General features: G+C 37.1%; 1 protein-coding gene across 1 annotated transcript in view; it reads right to left on the reverse strand.

Annotated features, from left to right (window-relative positions):
• Positions 1 to 346: 346 nt before the first annotated feature.
• The window catches only part of LOC137403587 (dynein axonemal heavy chain 5-like), a 72312-nt gene continuing 51915 nt past the window's right edge, over positions 347 to 20743 (reverse strand). The window contains exons 59-76 of the mRNA XM_068089547.1: positions 19429 to 19660; positions 19085 to 19267; positions 17506 to 17761; positions 15533 to 15672; positions 12474 to 12627; positions 11510 to 11652; positions 10570 to 10734; positions 10064 to 10199; positions 8715 to 8854; positions 8140 to 8304; positions 6656 to 6850; positions 5944 to 6094; positions 5486 to 5597; positions 4937 to 5093; positions 3825 to 4037; positions 1794 to 1922; positions 1432 to 1558; positions 347 to 1022 (exon numbers count right to left, since the gene is read on the reverse strand). Coding sequence (XP_067945648.1) covers positions 739 to 1022; positions 1432 to 1558; positions 1794 to 1922; positions 3825 to 4037; positions 4937 to 5093; positions 5486 to 5597; positions 5944 to 6094; positions 6656 to 6850; positions 8140 to 8304; positions 8715 to 8854; positions 10064 to 10199; positions 10570 to 10734; positions 11510 to 11652; positions 12474 to 12627; positions 15533 to 15672; positions 17506 to 17761; positions 19085 to 19267; positions 19429 to 19660 — 3082 coding nt within the window. The 3' untranslated portion in view covers positions 347 to 738. The remainder of the gene's footprint in view (positions 1023 to 1431; positions 1559 to 1793; positions 1923 to 3824; positions 4038 to 4936; positions 5094 to 5485; positions 5598 to 5943; positions 6095 to 6655; positions 6851 to 8139; positions 8305 to 8714; positions 8855 to 10063; positions 10200 to 10569; positions 10735 to 11509; positions 11653 to 12473; positions 12628 to 15532; positions 15673 to 17505; positions 17762 to 19084; positions 19268 to 19428; positions 19661 to 20743) is intronic.

Below are 20743 nucleotides of genomic sequence, written 5' to 3' on the forward strand. Positions count from 1 at the left end.
CTTGGTGCTATGGCAAATGACCAGTTAACAATCTAATCACCTGCTGTCCACCACACATGCTTGCTGACCTGCAGAGTTTAACGACGTAGTAACACCAGAGTAACTTGTGTCATACTTTACTAAATGCTTGTGACAGCAATCAGTCAGCTTCAAGGAATTAAGCGTCTCGAGCTCGCTCAATGTTGATCAGCAATAAAAGGCATCATCACATCCAACATACAATAGCTTGAAGCGTTTCTGGAATAGCGCGCTGTAGGCATATTACCTGTGAATAGCCCACTGTAGGCATATTACCATAGAATAGTGCTATCAGCCCAATGACACCATGAAAGCTAGTTTTAAGTAATGCGTTTCAAACAATAACATATATTTTAGTATAATATTGAGCCATTTAATAAATATAAATGCATGAAAATCTATTAAAGATAATAATTAATCTTGGACGGAGGTTGATAATAAGAAAGAACCACAATCAAAGTGTTATGCAGGCAGACATTTGTCCGGAATTATATGTCTGAACAATGCACTATAAATAACTGCTAAATAGATCTTTATCATGTTAAAAACTAGGTATGACAATAAAAAGACACCATTGAATAGGCGCGTTAAACAAAAGAACTCAAGTAACTTCAGATCTATTAGGGAGTGAGAACAACTCCTAAAAGTTTCACTATCGGACATGATATGAAGTTGTTGAGCAATGTGAGAGTATGATCCAATAAACCATAAAGCAGCGGTTTACTTTATGTCACAGAGTAGAGCAACTCCCCGCAGAATCCAGTGATCGGGGTCCTTGCTTGTCTTGAGCAGCAGCGGGAAGATGTAAGTAAGGTCGGTCCTGTTCGGTTTCTTGTAGACAGGACACTCATAGAGGTTGCTGGATTTAGGCCTCTCATAGTTTATAGCATAGACATGCACTACAGGTAGCAAGGTATATAGTACCTTAGCCTGAGGCTCCATAAGTTTCGCATTACGCCTGTCCCAACCAGCGCCATCTAGGTAAAGGCCGTAAACATAGACACCTGTAAAATATAAGATACAAACTATTATTTGACAAATGACTAACTTTCATGAAAATTAGTTCACTAAAAATAGGTAACACCATTCTCATACCTAATTTAATAAAATTGGGAGAGCTATAAAGAAAAAATAACCTTGCGAGCAAAAAACCTAAAGCCAAACTTGCTGCTAATGCGAGCCACAACAAACATGATAAAAGCCTGACATTTGAACAGCTGACTTGAGATTATACAGTAACTGATATTTAAACAGCTGATTTGAGATTATACAGTAGATACTCTGTGAGTGAATATAAGAAAATAACTTATTTATATGGTTAACAACAAAAACATGAAAAAGTTAAAAAATAAGGCCTTGACGCGGCCCTATAAATTGATCAGAGAGTAAACAACTGGAATAAATGAGACAAACCTTCACCAGGAGGGGAAGTTATGTCCTCCTTCATCATCTTTGTCACATCATTCATGAGCACAACAGAATCGAGGGCCCAGCCTTTATGAGCACGAGTGATTTCCTGCCTCATGGCAGTCAGGAATCCCTAAAATAGTCAACCAACCATGACATCACATTCCGCAAACTTTTAAATACCTAATGATACATTACAATATTGCATAGCGTATGCGGTTTTAGCAGTTCTCCAATAGAGTTATTTGGTTTGATGTAGCCACCAAATTGTTTGTTTTAAAAGCACATACTGATGTCAAATAATATAGCATATAAACCCTGCGGTAAATGCACGCTGATAAATTAGAAACCAATTCCTGACTTCTCACCTGAGGATTAAAGAATCCAGTCATCCAGAAACTGTTGGGTCGGCCATCAAACAACCAGGTGGAAAATTGGGCATTTCTATCAAGCAGATCTGTGAACCAGAAACCTAGGGTCGCCGACTGCCATGATATCTGGAAGATATTAGGAGATAGTGTGTCACATGTTAGAGCTTATACATAGCAATGTACATCAATAGCGTATTTGCCGTGATAGATCAAAACAAACGAATTTCAAGTCCAGCACTAACTTTACCCTTAGTTTAAACTAACCTTCATTAACTTACACCAGACACTACCCCCTACAACTGCCGTATGACGTTTAGTAGGTCAATGCCTCAATACAATCCTTTAATAGAATAAATAAATTAATCATTTTGACCTAAAGCTGACGCAATTAGCGGAAATATAGCATAACTCTCTTTCCTGGTTGACTAAACAAAAAGACATGATGATGAGCTAGCAAAATAAATCACTTGACAAACTCAATCAATCCAGCACAGACTAAGTGCACATTCGAATAAGTGTATCTCGGTCTGACTTACGTCATCATGGCAGCTCAGAGCCCTCTTGATAGACCTACTTCTACACACGAGTCAGCATTAATTCAATTAGTCTAGCTAGGGCCTTCAGACTCAACGAGCATAGGAGGAACAAAAGTGGTTAGCACCTGGTAGGGTACTTAAATGGCTCAGCCACATGTAACAACATCGGATAAACTTATCAAATGAAACAAATTACAATATCTAGAGAATGAATAGGGAATTAGAGAGAATTTATAGAAAAAGAAATAGCTGTTCAATACTGTTCAATACTGTTAAATTTAAAAAGCACAATTACTGAAGTGTCAGAGTCATCCCATCGCAACTAAATGTGGCACCAGAACAATGCCTTTTGTTATGCATGTCCAATAAGATAACTACATCGGCTGAACAGTGCCTTGCACAGCTTCAAAATATTCATGGCTGATTAGACACCATTAAATTTAAAACATAAATTTTGATGGTAAAGCTATCCAGATATGGGCTGACTGAACAAGATATCCAGATATGAGCTGACTAAACAAGTTATTGAGATATGAGCTGAATGCACAAGTTATCCAGATATGAGCTGACTGAACAAGTTATCCAGATATGAGCTGGCTGAACAAGTTAGCTAATGACAAGTATGTATGTATGCATGTATGTATGTATGTCTGTATGTATGTGTAAGATAATAAAATCTGCCTCACTTTCACCTTACTAGAGAATAACCAGTGAATAGCTAATGAACAGCCAGTAACTTACCTTTAGATGGCATCAGATAACAAGTAAATAAACAGAAAATAGACTAGCATACCCAATAGCTTACTAGTGGATTATCATTAGACCATTAAAAGATTAACAGAAAGATTAACAGAAAGATTACCAAAATAATGCCAGTACATTGTCAATAGATTTGTAGTAGATTACCAACAGGTTATCAATAGATTACCTGTAGATTATCAGTAGGGTACCAATAGATTATCAGTAGATTACCAACAGATTATCAATAGATAACCAGTAAGTTAGTAGTAGATTACCGGTAGATAAGTAGTATATTACCAGCAGATTATCAATATATTACAGCAGAATACCAATAGATTACCAATAAATTAGTAATAGATTACCAATAAAATAGTATTAGATGACCAATAGATTACCAATGGATTACCAGTAGATTACCAATACATTAGTAGAAGATTACCAATAGAATAGTAGTATACTACCAGTAGATTACTAATGAATTATCAACATACTAGTGGTAGTAGATTAACAATAGACTAGTAGTGTATAACCAGCAGATTACCAATATACTAGTAGTAAATTACCAATAGATTACCAATAGATTACCAATATATTAGTAGCAGATCACTAGCAGATAAACTCTAGATAACATTAGATAACTGATAGGTAATTTATAACTTGTGGATAACTAATGAATAATTGTGAATCAACCAATTTGCTTGCTAATAATAGTTGATTAAGGTAAAAAGGAGGGAAAAATATAAGTAGCTACCTTCTTCCAGAAATTCGGAACTCTTGCATCAAACATATTGTCCAGGGCATCCTTCAAGTTTTCCGACATAATGATAGTTCCTTCAATAGCTAGCTTCAGGTCCCTAAGGGTGTTGCGGACTGTAGAGATGACTCGCTGCATCCTGTCTACTTCTTGCTTGAGGAAAATATTGAGAGGCTTGAGATGATCCATTTTTCTTAGCCTTTCCTTAACCTACATAAAAAAACATATCTAAATGTAGAGCAGAATAAAAGAACCATAAACATGTGTAGAGCAGAATAAATGAACCATAGACATGTGTAGAGTCAAAAGGCTATAGACTATATCAAGGTACGCTGACGAATAAACCAACAGTTGTCCATACTTGGCGGCGTTTTGATAAGCAAGGAGCAACTCCCTTTATGCAATTCAAAAATACTTGTCAACATTTTAATAACCAGTGGTACATATAAAATACTTGTCAACATTTTAATAACCAGTGGTACATATAAAATACTTGTCAACATTTTAATAACCAGTGGTACATATAAAATGCTTGTCAACATTTTAATAACCAGTGGTACATATAAAATACTTGTCAACATTTTAATAACCAGTGGTACATATAAATAAGGTACATATAAAATATTTCAATAAAACTTTTAAATTAAATGAGATTCTGAAAAAAACATAACAAATTGCTGAGTAAATGTGCAGTACATGTGTTCCTGTAAACTCATCATCTGTGGTATCAGTAATTGATTGTGGTGAAATCCATACACCTGCTGATAACAAAACTTTGCACGTAATCACAGCATTGCCAGACAATATTAACTTACAGTACATGCGCTAATAGATTCCGCAAGAAATTAATTGACAACCAACCAGCGAGTCTGGCAATACCTGACACATGTATCATGTTATATGTTACTTTTATAATTCAATGTAAGCATTTATCTATCCCAATATTGCCTATGGCTAACTACTGATAACAAGTGATTAGTAACAATAGTGGCTGGCATGACATAATCGGCCAAACTAAACACTGCACATGTAACATCCATTGAAACTATGTAAACCGCTTTATAGAAATTGCAAGATATTTTTCTTTTGGCGTCTAGCCTGAGGCTTACCTCAAATGGAATGTAGTCGGGAGGAAGTTTCTCCTCCATTTCTGAGGCTAGCCTGTGCACAATAGTTTCACGAGTTTCTCCACCGCCACCACCGCTATCTTTGGGTTGAATGTTGACAATTGTAGTCAGCATTTCATTGGCTGTGTTTGTAGAATATCTGTACAAGAAGAAAGTTACCCGTATTTATAAAATACTTGTACAAGGTGTAAGCTACTTGTATTTGTAAAATACTTGTACAAGGTGTAAGTTACCTGCACTTGTAGAATACCTGTACAAGGTGTAAGCTACCTGTATTAATAAAATACTTGTAGAAGGAGCACTTGTCAATGAAATTCTTATCACACAATGAAAGTAGGTTGACAGCTGTCGAATGGTGCTTGCCAACCAATTTAGATAGTACCTAAACTAAAACAATCACTGGTAAAATTATGCTTATTTCTGACTTGATATGCCACACTGAGGACTACTAATGCAAATATAAGACTATTAAACTACAAAGAAATAAAGATAAAAAGAACATTTTATAGCCTGAAAGCTATGAGTACTAACGTGATATCGGCATTCGGGTGGAGTCCAAATGCCTCAGGAGAATCATTGAGCGGAAGAGCATCTATATACTCTCTGTAGCTGGCTAAGTTGGCACACTTTGGAATCTTGTATCCTGTAAATCACAGAGAATACTTAACATAAAATACTAGAGTACAAGCAAAACATGTTAACAATAAACAAGTGAAACATTGTATTTTATCATGCAGCTATAAGCATTTTACTCCTGTGAGACATTTGCATCCTTTAAGATACTGATACTGAGTTAGAGCTGCTTTTTGTACAAATCTGACGAGATATTACCATAAATACAGGATGGTGATGCACTAGTGTTAATTTTACAGCTGTTATTTCCTTAACTATTTTGACAAAGTGACTTCATGATGAGTGATGAGATAGTGACAAGTGGAGAAAACTTCTGATATAATTTAACAAATATTTTGAAGCCATGATAGAGATACCTGTGTAGAAGTTAAACTTGTCAGTGAACATAAATTCACCAAACCAGACACGGGCGTAGCACACAAGGAGACGCTTGTCGTAGTCGTCAGTGACACGTCCTCCATATTGTACCTCACTGATCATGTATCTGACAGTAGGCCAGGACACGCCCTACAAGTATGCCCACTTCAGTGTCTTACAACAAGCACCGCTAGTGACACAAGAAAATTAGCCGTAGCACAAGGTCAACCTACTGAGAGAATTTTTATAAAAAAACAAGTACTGGCTTGAGTTCATTTTATTAAAATAGGACAAGGAAAAGAAAACTAGGTAGTTTATTTTCAACCCCTATTTTAATGCTATGCTAAAAAATCAATCAGCAATTTACACCTAAAAGTGGCAAAAATTGCTGTAAATGAGTCACATATAAGCTGGCTTTAATCTTACAGCTGCTCTATAAAAACTACTCAACTAATAAGATTGTTTAGGATCACAGGCTAAACTGAGACAGAGAAACTAGTTGAATGGGATGTAAATAAAAATGCTTTTAATATTTAAATTTAAACATTTACTAAATTAATGATGAGTGAAATGATAAGCATCATAAAACAGCTAAAATTTTTTATAAACACTTCATTAATTCTATGGTTGATTACGCATTTGTGCAAGAATTTGACAAACACCTCATGCTAGGGTATTTAAAACCCAGGCCACATATAATTATGATCTAACCTTCTTTGGGTCAATATCATCCAGATGGTTCTGTACAAACTGAACTGTAGCAGTGAAATCTGACTGGTTAAACTCGTAAGGAATGTTCCAGCCAATTGGTCCAAACTTTCTTCTCTCTTGCACAGTAGTGTGGAGGAAGGCAACTCCATAGAGCAGTGGCTTCCATTGAGGCAGGTTATTGATATCTAGTTGATCCTAATGGGGTCAAATAACATATAGAGGTACATCTCACTAGCTAGCCATAATTCCTAAAACTGCTTTGACAGCAATTTGAAGTACCTGCCATTTACTGTTATCAGCCCACTTATAGAAACAAGGGCATCAAATCTAGCATGCTGTTTATGTTTCATCTGATAGCAGAGTGGGGGGGGTACAAAAAGTTTTTGGGAGCAGTTCGAATAGATATTGCAAGGCAATTTAGCGTGATGAAACTTACAGAGGAGCCATAACTAAGGAGGGAACGATGATTTTATAGGCTGATACATTGACCCAGTTACTAGTCATGTTTGGCATGAGTTGATGAGTGGTTAGAATTATATCAACATTTAGATAAACACAGATGATAGCCGTTCATAGTAGATGGAAGTACTGACAGAATGTGAGGACATACAAGAGTAGCTCCTGCATGACCGATGATGTTTTATGATTTATTGACATGGAAATGTCCACCAATCATGTTTTATGGACATTACAGTAGCAGTTTAAAAAGCTACACACTTTCAAAAATAATGCTGGATAATGAATAATGTTGAACCGCCATTTATGCATTTCTCACATTAGAACATTCTCTTGTAAAGAGATCAATCTAGGCCAGCTTGTAAAGTGTTGGATGCATTGCGACAGTGAGATAAAAATAACAGTGAACGTAATAAGGCTAAGAAAACATTCCCAATGCAATGTGACACTATCCGTCTTAAGCAACGCTTTGTATAAACTGCTCTGACACAACATCCTAAACTTTGCTAAGTCTAACTAGTTGAGTTGGAACTAACACCTAACTACATGGCAGCAAGTTAACACTTAACTACATGACATCAAGTTAACACCTAACTACATGACAGCAAGTTAACACCTAACTACATGACATCAAGTTAACACCTAACTACATGACAGCGAGTTAACACTTAACTACATGACAGCGAGTTAGCAAACGCAAATTTTGAACTTATTGACTCACAATCCTCAACATAAGCTTTAATTAATAAGACAAAAATGTGAAACATGGCATCTTGCAACAGCAAATGGGAAACTGCTCAACCACCTAAGCTTAATGAGCTTTCTGTAATTTTATTTGATAAAATTACTGCTATATTTTCCCTTACAATAGGAATCACCCTATCCCTGTGTTTGTAACGATAGATGTGCTAGCTTAAAATCTCAACAGGAAATTATATGAATGTAAAAAAGCTATGAGGGCTATGAAAAAAGGACTGCTATAATTTGCAAGCTAGAATTATTACTAGAAGTGGATAGACGAGACAGACCTGAGTTATTCCGGCGTAGGTCCTGTTCATGCCAGCTTTTATTCCCTGCGGAGGTTCATTGGTAAACTTTATAGATGACTGGAGGAGGTTAATAGGGAACTTAGGATGCACTTCCGTGGTAATCCAGCACCTGAAGTCAACATGCATTCCCTCTTGCGTCTGCACCTAAAGGAAACAGAAGGGGGGATTATATGTCTACCATATAAGATACACAGAAAAACACAAAGAATTATAAGGCAACTCCAGCCACACTACTAAGACAACATAAGATGCAATGTATTTGAACCAAATATGCCTCATGGAAAATTTTGGTGGGCCACTTTTATATGCCCTCTCTATGAGCCCTCTCTATGAGCCCTCTCTATGAGCCCTCTCTATGAGCCCTCTCTATGAGCCACCTCTATGGGGCACCTACGTGAACCACTGCTATAAGGCATTTCTATGAACCACCTCTATGGACGACCTTTATTAGCCATTTCTATGAATGCTTCCATGGGATGCCTCTATGGGACACCTCTATGGAATACTTCTCTGAAAGACTGATAAAGACGCTTTAGCCTACTAATCTAACTTACTGTTTCCAGAAGTTCATCCATGAAATCGAGACCAAGATGGCAGTTCTGTAGGAGCACCCAACGACCTTCCGCAGTTGAAAGTGCTATGAGACGTCTGGCATGTACCTCTTGTCCTTGACCCATCGATATGGCTCCACACTCTAAAATTTACACAAGTGTGCGTACACCTATTTGATGCAGCGCAAGACTATCATAGAACAAACTATTCAGTGGTATAATTAATGAAAGAGAACAGTACAAACAAACAAAAAATTATAACTCTTGTCAAACTTTTACATACTAAATTTTTTAACAGATAAAGTATAATTTGAACAAATACTAAACGTACAATGTCTGAAATGTCTCACAATATCATACTTTTGTAAGTAAAAGCGAGGAAGCTGACAGAAATAAAAAATATGACGTAAAACCAATCAAAGTAACGTAGATGAATGTAATATACATGTAAGTGATACCTAGTGCAAAATTAAGTAAGTTACGCCATGGATTTCTATCTCTCACTCTACCAGCGAACATACGCATTACTGAACCTACACTCTACCAGTGAACATATAACTCACTCTACCAGTGAACATACTGTATCTCTCACTCTACCAGTGAAAACACGCCTTACTGAACCTACATTCCTGTTCACTTGTCCTTAAAGCAGAGCAGCAATATGAACCTCCTTTAACTGACTAGTGCTTTATTACTACTCATTACCTACTATATTATCTATACTACTCCTTTACCTACTATATTATCTATTATCTATACTACTCATTACCTATTATATTATCTATTATCTATACTACTCATTACCTATTATATTATCTATTATCTATACTACTCATTACCTACTGTATTATCTATTATCTATACTACTCATTTACCTATTATATTATCTATACTAATCTTTACCTACAGTATTATTTTTAATGCTATATGTAATTATGCAAAGCGTTCATTATTACTCTTTGAGCTAAGGAATGAATTAGACAGAGTTAAGCGAACTCTTATCAAATATTTGCTTTTATATGTGATTTGGACAAAGCGATTATCACAACTAATTAATGTTGTGCAAAGAAGTTAGACTTATGTAAGAGTAGAATGTTGTTAAATAGTATTGATCTAAGATTGCCAGCCTTATTAAGGCTGGCAATCGGCCGGCCTTAATAAGGCTGGAGAAAAAAACAAACGAGAGAAAAATTGCCCAACTTAACAAGTGAAACACTTGACAGTAATTGCCACAATAGCCGGCAGGTTATGTGCAGGTACTCTTTGGTATCTTCACGTTGTTCTATTCAAAAAGTTTTTAGCACAAAGAGAGATTTGATAGCAAAATAGGAAGAGAGGTATAAAGTACTCACTGATGTTCATCTTCTTTGCAAGGCTACTGATGTTCTCAGTTGGATCAGAACCCATTGAGAGGAAGCAGATGAGTGGAACCCTCTTGTCTGACTCCTCCACCATTCCCTCCATGTTCAGGATGACAGCGTTGGCAAACTGTCAGTGTGGTAAGGCATGGTATTCATGTACAATAGCAGCACGAACGGAAGCAAATTTATTCACATGAAAACACTTTAGTAGACTGTAGGTAAGCTATGCAGTCACTAGTTGGTATGCACTAGTTTGCAGGTGAGCTCATACACGGGAAGTAGATAATTTGAGAAGTTATCTGACTTTCTGGTGTAGCCAATTGAAAAAAGTGAATTTTGTAAGCCTTGTCTTTTGCTAACGTTAGTGTTCTTTGCAAGTGTTTAAAATAAATGAGGCATAGGACAACATGCAATACAAAAACTTTATGACAAATCACTTTTCATTATGGATGTCTTAACACAGCTTATTCTACATTTAGCTAAAAGGTGCTACTCACACGCTGACCCATGACCTCTGCGATGTACTTCTTAGCCATGGGAATGACTCTGTCTGGACACCAGGCTCTGAGAAGGAGAAGCTTGTGAAACAAGCTGAGGTTGTTGTAGCCATCAGGAATGGACTCTTCCTCAGGGGCGTCTGTGTCAAACCACGCTTTCCAATTCTGTGTGAACAAGTACGCAACATATTGGCACACGCTTTAAGAAAGCTGTGAACAATTACTACTAATCTACTGCTTCTGTCGCTTAAAAATCATCATTTATTCAAAACTATTAAAACTAAGACTTCAACAGTATCAATATGACCATAGAAAAGCTATGAAGCCAAGATGCAAAGAAAAGAGTCAATATATATGGGGAAGCATTTCAGTCCACAGTAGTTACTATACTTTTGCGAAAGCCGATAGATACCTTTAGAAATCCACAATTAAAACCACTATATAAAAATTATTACAATATACCAACTATTATAATATAATGATTATTATAATATATTAATTATTATAATATTGTCTACTTACGAAGATAAAAAAAATCCAGAACCTGAGAAAAGGTTTCTTTGTGCTGCTAGTAACATGTTCAAAGCCACTTGCTTGACAGCGCAGAAAAAAGGTGTGTCACGCAATGTAACACATTGAAGGTCAACACAAGGCCATAAAGTCAACATTAATGCTCAAAAGAAGTATCGGTTAAAGTTTATTTCGTTTCACGAGTGTGGAGACAACTCTTTAGTCTATACTCACTCTAAGCAATTTAGATTCTGAAGCATCCATGCTAATAATTATGCAAGTACTCTAGCACTCTCTGACTAACCACCAGCTGGTGCAATACCAGTTATGTTTGTGGAACAAAGATTCCCCTATACATGTATGTAGGTGTCCCATGATCTACCAAAAATCATGAGCCGGAAAACTCTATACAATAGTCGACAGTGTTTACCTTATCACCATTGGCCACCTGCTTCGTCAGGTCTCTAAACTGAGCTAGCTTGAGTCCTAGCTCAACCAAGTTAAGCCATGTCATATCCTGAATCCACTTCTTTGGCTTGGCTTCAACAGAGTTGAGGTCAAGGGCAGCACCACCTAAAGATATGAGTTAACAGTGAACCAAAAGATGACCACTTGACTGAACTTTGGTACTCAGGCTATAAATTTGAAGAACTAGGGGCAGGCATACAAAATGCTAAGATATAACATCGGCCTGAGACAGCGGTCAAATAAGGATAAACTACGACAAGGTTTCACTTGGTTTCACCAAAGTTTTCTTTACTGTATGTACAAGCATTCAATATCTAAATGTTATATACATGTACAATCCTTAATTTCTTGATTAATTGTCTTTTTATTCAAACGATTTATAAATTAAAACCTGAATTCAGAGAAGCAGAGAAATAATAAGCCATCGATGAATGACATCATAACCTTTGCATTTATAAGTAAATAATTACACAATTAAGCTGATTGAAGCTGACAATAAGCTGACTAAAATAATACGGAAAGCAAACTGGTGCCAGTTGTCAGCAAGCTCCAACTGCGCTGTACGAGTAATACTCCATGTTGGTTTGTATTTTGTTTTTATTTGTTATGTTTTTATTTTTATTAATGAGTGTTATTAGTATTATCTAAGTGTAAACATTACACTGAATAATATAATACAAGCATCTTCTGGCATCAGAAGAGTAGTAAGTAGTTTTTGTTACTTATTAATAAACATATGATTTTATAGGAAAGAAGATTTGTCATGGAGACTCCTCACTAATCAAGATTTGTCTCCTCACTAATCAAGATGTGCAAAGGCTGAATAATTACACATACAATATTTAGTAGTACTCTTGGTTATAGAGCAAACAGACAACCAAACCTTAGGCTAGCCCCTAAAAATTAAGAGAAAAGCTGTAACCCACCCTTGATGAAGACAGAGAACTCGCTGTGCGATATGGTTCCGAGTGAGAGCTGAATTTTAAGGGTAAGCAGGATTGTGAAGGTCATCTTGTCGACCTCATACAGACCACGAGTCGTGTAGCAGAAGGCCTCGAATGTAAGATAGTCAATGATGTTCTACAATAAATAGTGCAACCTCAACAAAATCAGCTAAAATTCTCGCCATATTGTCATGTTTGCCTACCAAATTTGGTTATAGCAGCAATGGATCAACAGTTTTACATTTTATTTAATGCCTGCGATCGCTACAGAGACGAGAGTTCTCATGTTTTGGCCAATCATGAGAAGAAAATTCATGATAATGGTCAATAAATGACGTACAGTTCACTGCTCACACATGTGTATATACGCAAAGTATATTTAGGTGATTTCACTATTAAGATTTATTCCCTCTCTGCTGCATGTATGGCAGTTTATACCAAATCCGATTTGTCCTGGAACTAAATATACTGTGATCATCTGCTCATGGGATTTGGTGCAGGAGCAACTGTGGCTGAATGCCCCTCCTAACACCACTGGTCCTTCTGTGACTCAAACCACTGAGACATTGATCGTATGCCAGTTCACTAACCACTGCACCATGGCTGCCCCATGTAAGTATATGTATGAACATATCTGTGGTTTCATTGGCATAATTGTACACCTATAAATTGCCACCTACTAAAAATATATAAAGATCGAAGTTATAAAATAATTGTAATATAATTATGCTGATAGTAATTGCCCGCTAAAAGTGGAGCGAGACACGAGACATCTCGAGTATCGACCTGTCTCATCCCGGATCGATCTCGTCTCAACCTAACTATTGCCAAACTCGAGACAGGAAATAGAACTAAAGGGCCTGCGCATGACTGTTAAAACATGGCTGCAGAAGAAGAAATCTTTTCGCGGCAACAACAACTAGATATATAAAGTAAGACCTATTCACCAGATGGTAAAAATATACATGCACAAAGCAATGTGTTTATAATAATTATTATCAATCAAGCTCAAAATTCTTAGAAATACATAACTTCGCTATTTTAGAGCAGTTTGTGTCACTTTTGTTTACAAAAAATACATGCATTTGACTATTAAAATGTTGTACCGGTATTTAAATCGTTTACACCAGGAGAAAATTCAATTCAAAAAGAGGTTTATCAATTTCATATATCAAGTGCGCTAGTCCTTGTGTAGTGAAATCGTCACCAAAAGCTCATTATTTTACTGTCTCATTTCTCGAATGTTTACAAGACAGTGTCTCGAGTCTCGTGTCGAACGTAAAAAACCTGTCTTGTTCCACCTCTACCGCCCTCAGATCTGAGATACAAATTGAATGAACTAGAATGATTGCTTTATTTCCAGAAATAGTGATCTCAACTTTCAGTCAAATATCAGTACCTGCTCACAATCATTTTAAGAGCAAGTGTTTTGTTGCTGTTACCATTGGAGAGTGCATTATAGTCATTGTTGTTGCTCTTCTGTGAACCAGTTGTCTACTGACCTAAAGTCAATAGATCAACTGGTTCATAGTAGAACTTTGCTAATTCCCATGATACCTTAGGTCAGTATCATGGGAATTGGCATGAGGTTAATCGTTCTTGCATTAAAAATGGCCAAAACTGAAGCAGCTGTTTGAATAATCGTCAATAGGAGCCATGTAAAACAAGCTGCAAAGCTCACTGACAAAAGGACAATTCAAAATCCATATAAGCCTACGGTGGACTACAATTACCTTTCAAATCTATCAAGCAAATCGTGTAACCGCGTGCCAAATAACTATTGTACCGTATGTCCCCTAATATAGGCCTATCTCGCATATAAGCTAACCAAAAACCGATCCGGGCATTCAAAAGCGTGTACAACACCAGGTTACCGTATACGCCGACCCTACAAATCGTAACACGCCGTACGTACCAAAGTAAAGTGTTGGGGAAATCTAGCAGCTTTTGGGTGCTTAGTACAAAACGTTTATGATTGGTGAGTAGTTGCATAATCAGCCAATTGCGTCTCTTCTGATTCGAAAGGAAAACGCTTGTTTTCGTTGAGCCAGTAGAAAGTTTCATAGTTTCAAGTATCATAGTTTCTACTAGAAACTATGATTGTGCCTCATGCTTACCTTAGTTAAATTTGCATTACAGACGCATTACAGCTGTTTCACAAATTGTAGGTCACTTGACTTCTGATGATTATCTATTGGGCAATGGTAGTAATAGTGACAGCGAGTATTTATTTTTAACAATAATAATAATGCGGTGAGCTATAGGAATAGTGGTAACTGGTCTGACTTGTAACATGCTTATCTTGTCAAGCAAGATAGTATGAAGAAGACGAAACTTGTCCGAACTCATTTTGCAAACTTCAAGTTCTACTAAAGTTTACCACAAAGACAGGTTTCTAATTTAACGTCTTCATGTTATTGTTTCTACATAATTTTTTGCGGGAAATTCATTATGATCACTAATGGAGCTACCGACATAACATCGCAGCCAAGCGCATAGACGGAAGAGAACAACTCCCTTTCAGTGTAGCTGATGCATCAGGTGCAGCGCGTCTTGTGACAAGCTGTTGTTTTGCTCGCTCCCTCAACAGGGACAACTCTGCAAAAACAAGTTTGTCAAGACAGGCTAAATGTCATTGTATGGCGCTTGCTTTCAATCAGAGTTACGCGTGTATAAGCTGGACCTTTAGTTTGGTAAAGAAATACTTTAGCGTTTTAGAATCGGTTTATATTCGGGGATATACGGTAAAGAAAAGTCTTTGCGCTATGATTGGATGGATCAAGTTACAACCAATAGCGAAAGAACATTAAGCGTCAATCGCTGTATTGAGCGGAACTGCAGGGATATAGGAATTAGTAACAAATTATAATCAGCGCTTCCAGCGTTAGCAGAGTGGCGCAGTGGAAGCGTGCTGGGCCCATAACCCAGAGGTCGGTGGATCGAAACCACTCTCTGCTATCTTTTTTCCTTGCGTACTAACTGTATACAGATATATTGCAAGCACTCTTTACATCAAACCCTTCCCAAAAGTAATGACTTACCACTATACGCTTGCTAGTAATGGGTGACTTCTGTGATCGTGCCATCGATTTGTCAAATATTTCCAAGAACTGCTTAAGAGATGTTTGATACATGGTGTTGACCATTGACATCTCCACAATCAAGAAGTAGATGATGGAACCTGTGGTTGACATAACAATTGAGTATTTAAAAATTGCGAGGAAACTCAGTTGAGACTAAAATACTTTAAATCCTGTTACTACATAGTAGCACTCTGTAGCGCTTCTAAAACTACTAAAACGTACACATACTACTACTACTGCTATTGGTAATACTAGAAATAAAAACTACATGTTGTACTAGTAGTACCATTGTAGATATTACTCAGCTTTGCTAGTACAGTTCTGCTAGTGTTAATTTTGCAATAATACACACTACAGGTGACAAATAGCAATACTGTGACAACCACTACATATTCCCTTCATTCATAGCAGCTGATATATAACCACCTTGAAAGGACAAATAGCAATACTGTGACAACCACTACATATTCCCTTCATTCATAGCAGCTGATATACAGTGAAACATGGATAACTCGCCCTCGGATATAGCGAACACATGGTTAACTCGACTGGATTTGCTTGGTCCGTTCCCACGCAATGATAAATGGCTCTATATAACTCGAATTCAACACTGTTATAACGAACTGTTTTTTGCCCAACGGCTACCGAAACGGTTGCTATCGCTTTAGAAAATCACTTTATTCCAAGCCATAGAGGTAAACCTCAACTTTTCGTAATTCATAAGCGTCGTTATTACCTCCATCGGCAAAATATTTTTGTCAACGACTGTTCTAAAGGTTTAGTGAAATTTGATTTATACTGCTATACGATGAATAGCGCGGACTGGCCCGGCCACGGGCGCAAGGATTTTCGCCGCGCACATACAAAACAAAAATCGCATGTTGTTTTGTATGTGCGTGGCGAAAATCCTTGAGTGCGTGACCCGGCTAGCCCGTGACGAATATTTTTCCGATGTTGATTCCGTGTTGAATCAACGTCGGAATGTTGAATGTTTAAAACGTCTTAAAATTTGTTTTTATTAAACATATACGTTTTCTTAGCTAAAAAACTATTCATCGTTTGACCTAAACACAGAATACGTGTGTACATTCAATAAGTATCCATTCAAAAAGCGTGAGTGATATACAATGTACCGTTAAACCTCGTAAAACTTTTAATTGAACTGCCTCGGAGTGTTGCTCTTAACGAATCCCAGGTAAAGTAAGGTAATCTTTCCATAAACTTCAAGAAAGATCGGCAAAATTGATCGTGGGTAAAACGCTCAAAAGAAAAAGATGTCTTTTCTTTGAGCATTTCAGCAACGATCAAGTTTTGCCAATGTCAATCTAAAAAACGTCCTGGCAATAACATCACCTCAAACAACAAACCAATCTCAAGTGATAGAAAAATCTCTATACTTTTTGATAAAAACGTTTTAAACTTTACATTAGAAGCATTTAATTTGAAACAAGCCATTTGTGCTTTTGATTTATATTATAGTTTGTATATGTTCATGTATCTACTAATAAATAAGTGAATACATGGACTTGTGACAGTGCTCTGATAACTTGAACACTCTGATAATTCGAACACTTTTGCTCGGTCCCTTGAAGGTTGAGTTATCCGAGTTTCACTGTATAACCACCTTGAAAGGACAAATAGCAATACTGTGACAACCACTACATATTCCCCTCATTCATAGCAGCTGATATATAACCACCTTGAAAGGACAAATAGCAATACTGTGACAACCACTACATATTCCCTTCATTCATAGCAGCTGATATATAACCACCTTGAAAGGACAAATAGCAATACTGTGACAACCACTACATATTCCCTTCATTCATAGCAGCTGATATATAACCACCTTGAAAGTAACAGCTATTAATCCACCAAATGAGCTGCATTTTACAGAAAAAAACTCAATGTGATTTAGCTTATATTTCTACCTCTGCTAGCGACTGGTCGGAACTCCTCTCTTGCCGAGTTAATCTTGATATTAGTCTCGGCAGCGATGGTCAGTTTCTCTTCGACTTCTTTGGCGGTTACTTTGGTTGTCTGCAGCACCTGGATGAGCGACTCATCCTCAACAAGTGAACCTTCGGTGGAGGTGAGACGGTAAAGGAGGTTGTCCTCCAGCTCTTGCGTCTTCCTTTTGTTGGCAGCAACATCTTCCAGCAGCTTCGTTCTTTCAGATTCCAGCTCCTGTGAAAGTGAGATAATAATGATAGTAGTGGTAGTTTATTTGGAACGCTTTATAAATTAACATGAAGAGTGAAATCTTCCTACATGTGTAAAATAAGAACTTAAGATCTGCGCAAATTGGGTTTCTGAGATACGAAAGAACATGCTATGATGATATAAAAATAATAATATTGTAATAAAATGGCACGATATTTCTTGTTTATATAACTGCGGACCTCACATCTTGGCTGTATCGGTAGGTTGTTTGGCAATCTCTTTTACCCTTGGCTGGGCTAAACTGCATTGCGTCTCCCCACCAAATACACACAATCCAAGGAGAAACTCTGTCTCAATCCTCAGAGCATATACGTGAACCTCTGCCTTAGCTTAGAATCAATTAATGACTAAAATGGTGGTCTAGCTGAAGGTGTTTACACAGTGAATCTAGTGGTTGTAAATTTTCGATGCTATTGAATATCGTATGTCACTCATTGCTTCCCGCTGTTTGCTTAATAACCCAGTAAACATACATGTACATTAATCATATTTCATACTATTTATTATTGATCTAAATGTTGAAATACTGTTAAATGTTGAAATAATATTGATAATTGAAACTTATTAGAAAACCTTGCAGCAGGGAAGCAAAAAAGACAGACAGTAAAATATTTTGCACTGAAAAGTACGCGCTTAGGAATTGGAGAATATATATTAATATCTGAGGCTATAGTAGATGTTCAACATTTAGGGCATGTTATGCAAGTCTTCACTACAATAGATCATGATTAAATCTAGAGGTTTAAAGACTCCATCAGTAAATTTCAATAAAACAAACAATCTTTACTGTATTAAGAGCCATGTCTGTCTGTCTGTCCGAAGGCACAGTCGGAGGTTAGGAAAAAGATTGCATAGTATGAGATTCAAAGTCCTGACATTCGGCTTACCAGCTTAGCAGGCTACCACCTGCACGAATCAATTGCCTTCCAAGATTTGTGAATATTTGTACACATACTTATTCTCTGTGCTTTATCAGCACGCCTGACAATCTCTCATGGCACACCGGACTGACATGGTACTAGTAAAGTAATTATAAAACTAATACGGATACAATCGGTGAGCAACGCACTGCCAAGCAGATAACTTCTGCTAGATCCTCGTTAAAATGGTTTAAACCTCTCTTATTTTTGGGGATTTATGTTCTAGTTAATTTTCCTTCTAAGACAAAGGTCGACTGCATTCATGGTATTTAACACGAGTTGGCCACAAATAGATTGTGTGAAACCACAAGCCCACCCGTGTCACTTTGCACCGAATGAGGAAATGTAACGAAAAGCAAACACAAACCTGTTTCTCAGTGAGAATGACAATTCCAAGCAGCTGATCCTCGAGACCTTTCATGGTGACAGTGAAGTCTATGATGGATGTCTTAGCACTCACTTCTGGCGTATAAGCTGGGTTGGCCAACTTGGTGGTTATATACAACTTGAATCCATTCATCACGTCTACTTCTTTGTCACCAACTTTCACCTACAATTAAAATAAAACATTGCATTCATGAACTACCTAGGACCATTAAGCAGTACATGCATGCATATATATATATATAAGTATATAAAGAGGCAACTGCGCAGCTGGAAAGAACTCTGCCCCGACTAGAGCCCTTGTATGAGACACTAGGAGAGACTTACCTTGAACGTAGAACCAGACTTGATGAAGTTCTTTTCAAGCACATTGTCGAGGGCTGGGTCCAGTTCCTCCCCGACATCTTCTATGATTAGCGGTCTACCAAGACTGAGAGCATCCTCCATGTGCTGTCTAAAGTACTTGTGGTTTAGAGAGGTTACTTGAAGCTCCGTATTCTTTTCCCTGTTCTTAATCCAAGTCTTTCCTTGCATCTGTGGGTCAATGAGAAGTGGGAACCTACAAAGAATATGCTTGAAGATTTTATTGACGAGAAGGCAAACAAACTTACACAACGTTACAGAAGAAGTATTTACTTGCCCATTCGATGGGCTATTCAAATAGAAAAATGTATCTTGTACCCGAAAGTTACATCCTGCAAGTTTCGGGTGCAAGATCATCCTGCCTGAGTTGCTATATATTAGCCCTGCAAGGTTGAATGACTGTCTTTTACTACATTAAGATTTTGGAAAAGCTCCCCACATACAAACGTACACATAACACCTGTTGAATTTTTGTTTTGGTTGCAAGTCAATAACAAATTTGTTTATGAGCACCACTTCAGACATGCCTCTTGCAAGCTTAAAGAATACTAACCTATTGAATATAGCGATACCTATTATATTACAAAAAGGTTTGCTTCGTGTAATACGTTGGTTGTTTTTTGGACACGCAATTTTCTTAATTGTGCTATAGCCAGTAGTCAATACAGTGGGCTGAAGTACCCTGATCTTGTCATACTTGTTTAGCTTAGAGAATAAAATAAATGATATCAAGAAATTACCACCTTGTTTAGGTTGTCAGACAAGTGCAGAGCATGTAGAAGCTGATTTTGTATTGCACCAGCTATCACTGTCGGGCTGATCACCCAGCAGACATTCTAATGTTTTCATCTATACAAATATTTATTAAATAGTGACAAGCATCTCAATGATTACATTATATGATACAATATCCTATCCTGTTCCTTAGCTTCTGGCCTAGAATTACACAATCAATAGCGAGTAGAATTTTGTATTAAAATGTTTTTTTCATAACCACCATGCATAAATACTGAAAAGCTTATAATCACATGATGATTTATGACTCATGACATTCTAGAAAGCTCTCTTTTTGGATGCTATATAAAGGGAGGCAGCTCCCACCCAGTTCAGTTTTTGACTTTCTGTTGAATAGCACGCAGTATCTAATAAAAGTGATATAAGCCAACATATACGATCAAGGTTTTGTTGAGCCTGTACAAGAAGACATAAGTCAAGGAACTAGGAGTGTTACAACACACTATGTTACAACACAGGGTTGTAACATAGTGTGACCACTATT

The sequence above is a fragment of the Watersipora subatra genome, chromosome 9, assembly GCF_963576615.1.
Source record: "Watersipora subatra chromosome 9, tzWatSuba1.1, whole genome shotgun sequence".
Lineage (NCBI taxonomy): Eukaryota > Metazoa > Bryozoa > Gymnolaemata > Cheilostomatida > Watersiporidae > Watersipora > Watersipora subatra.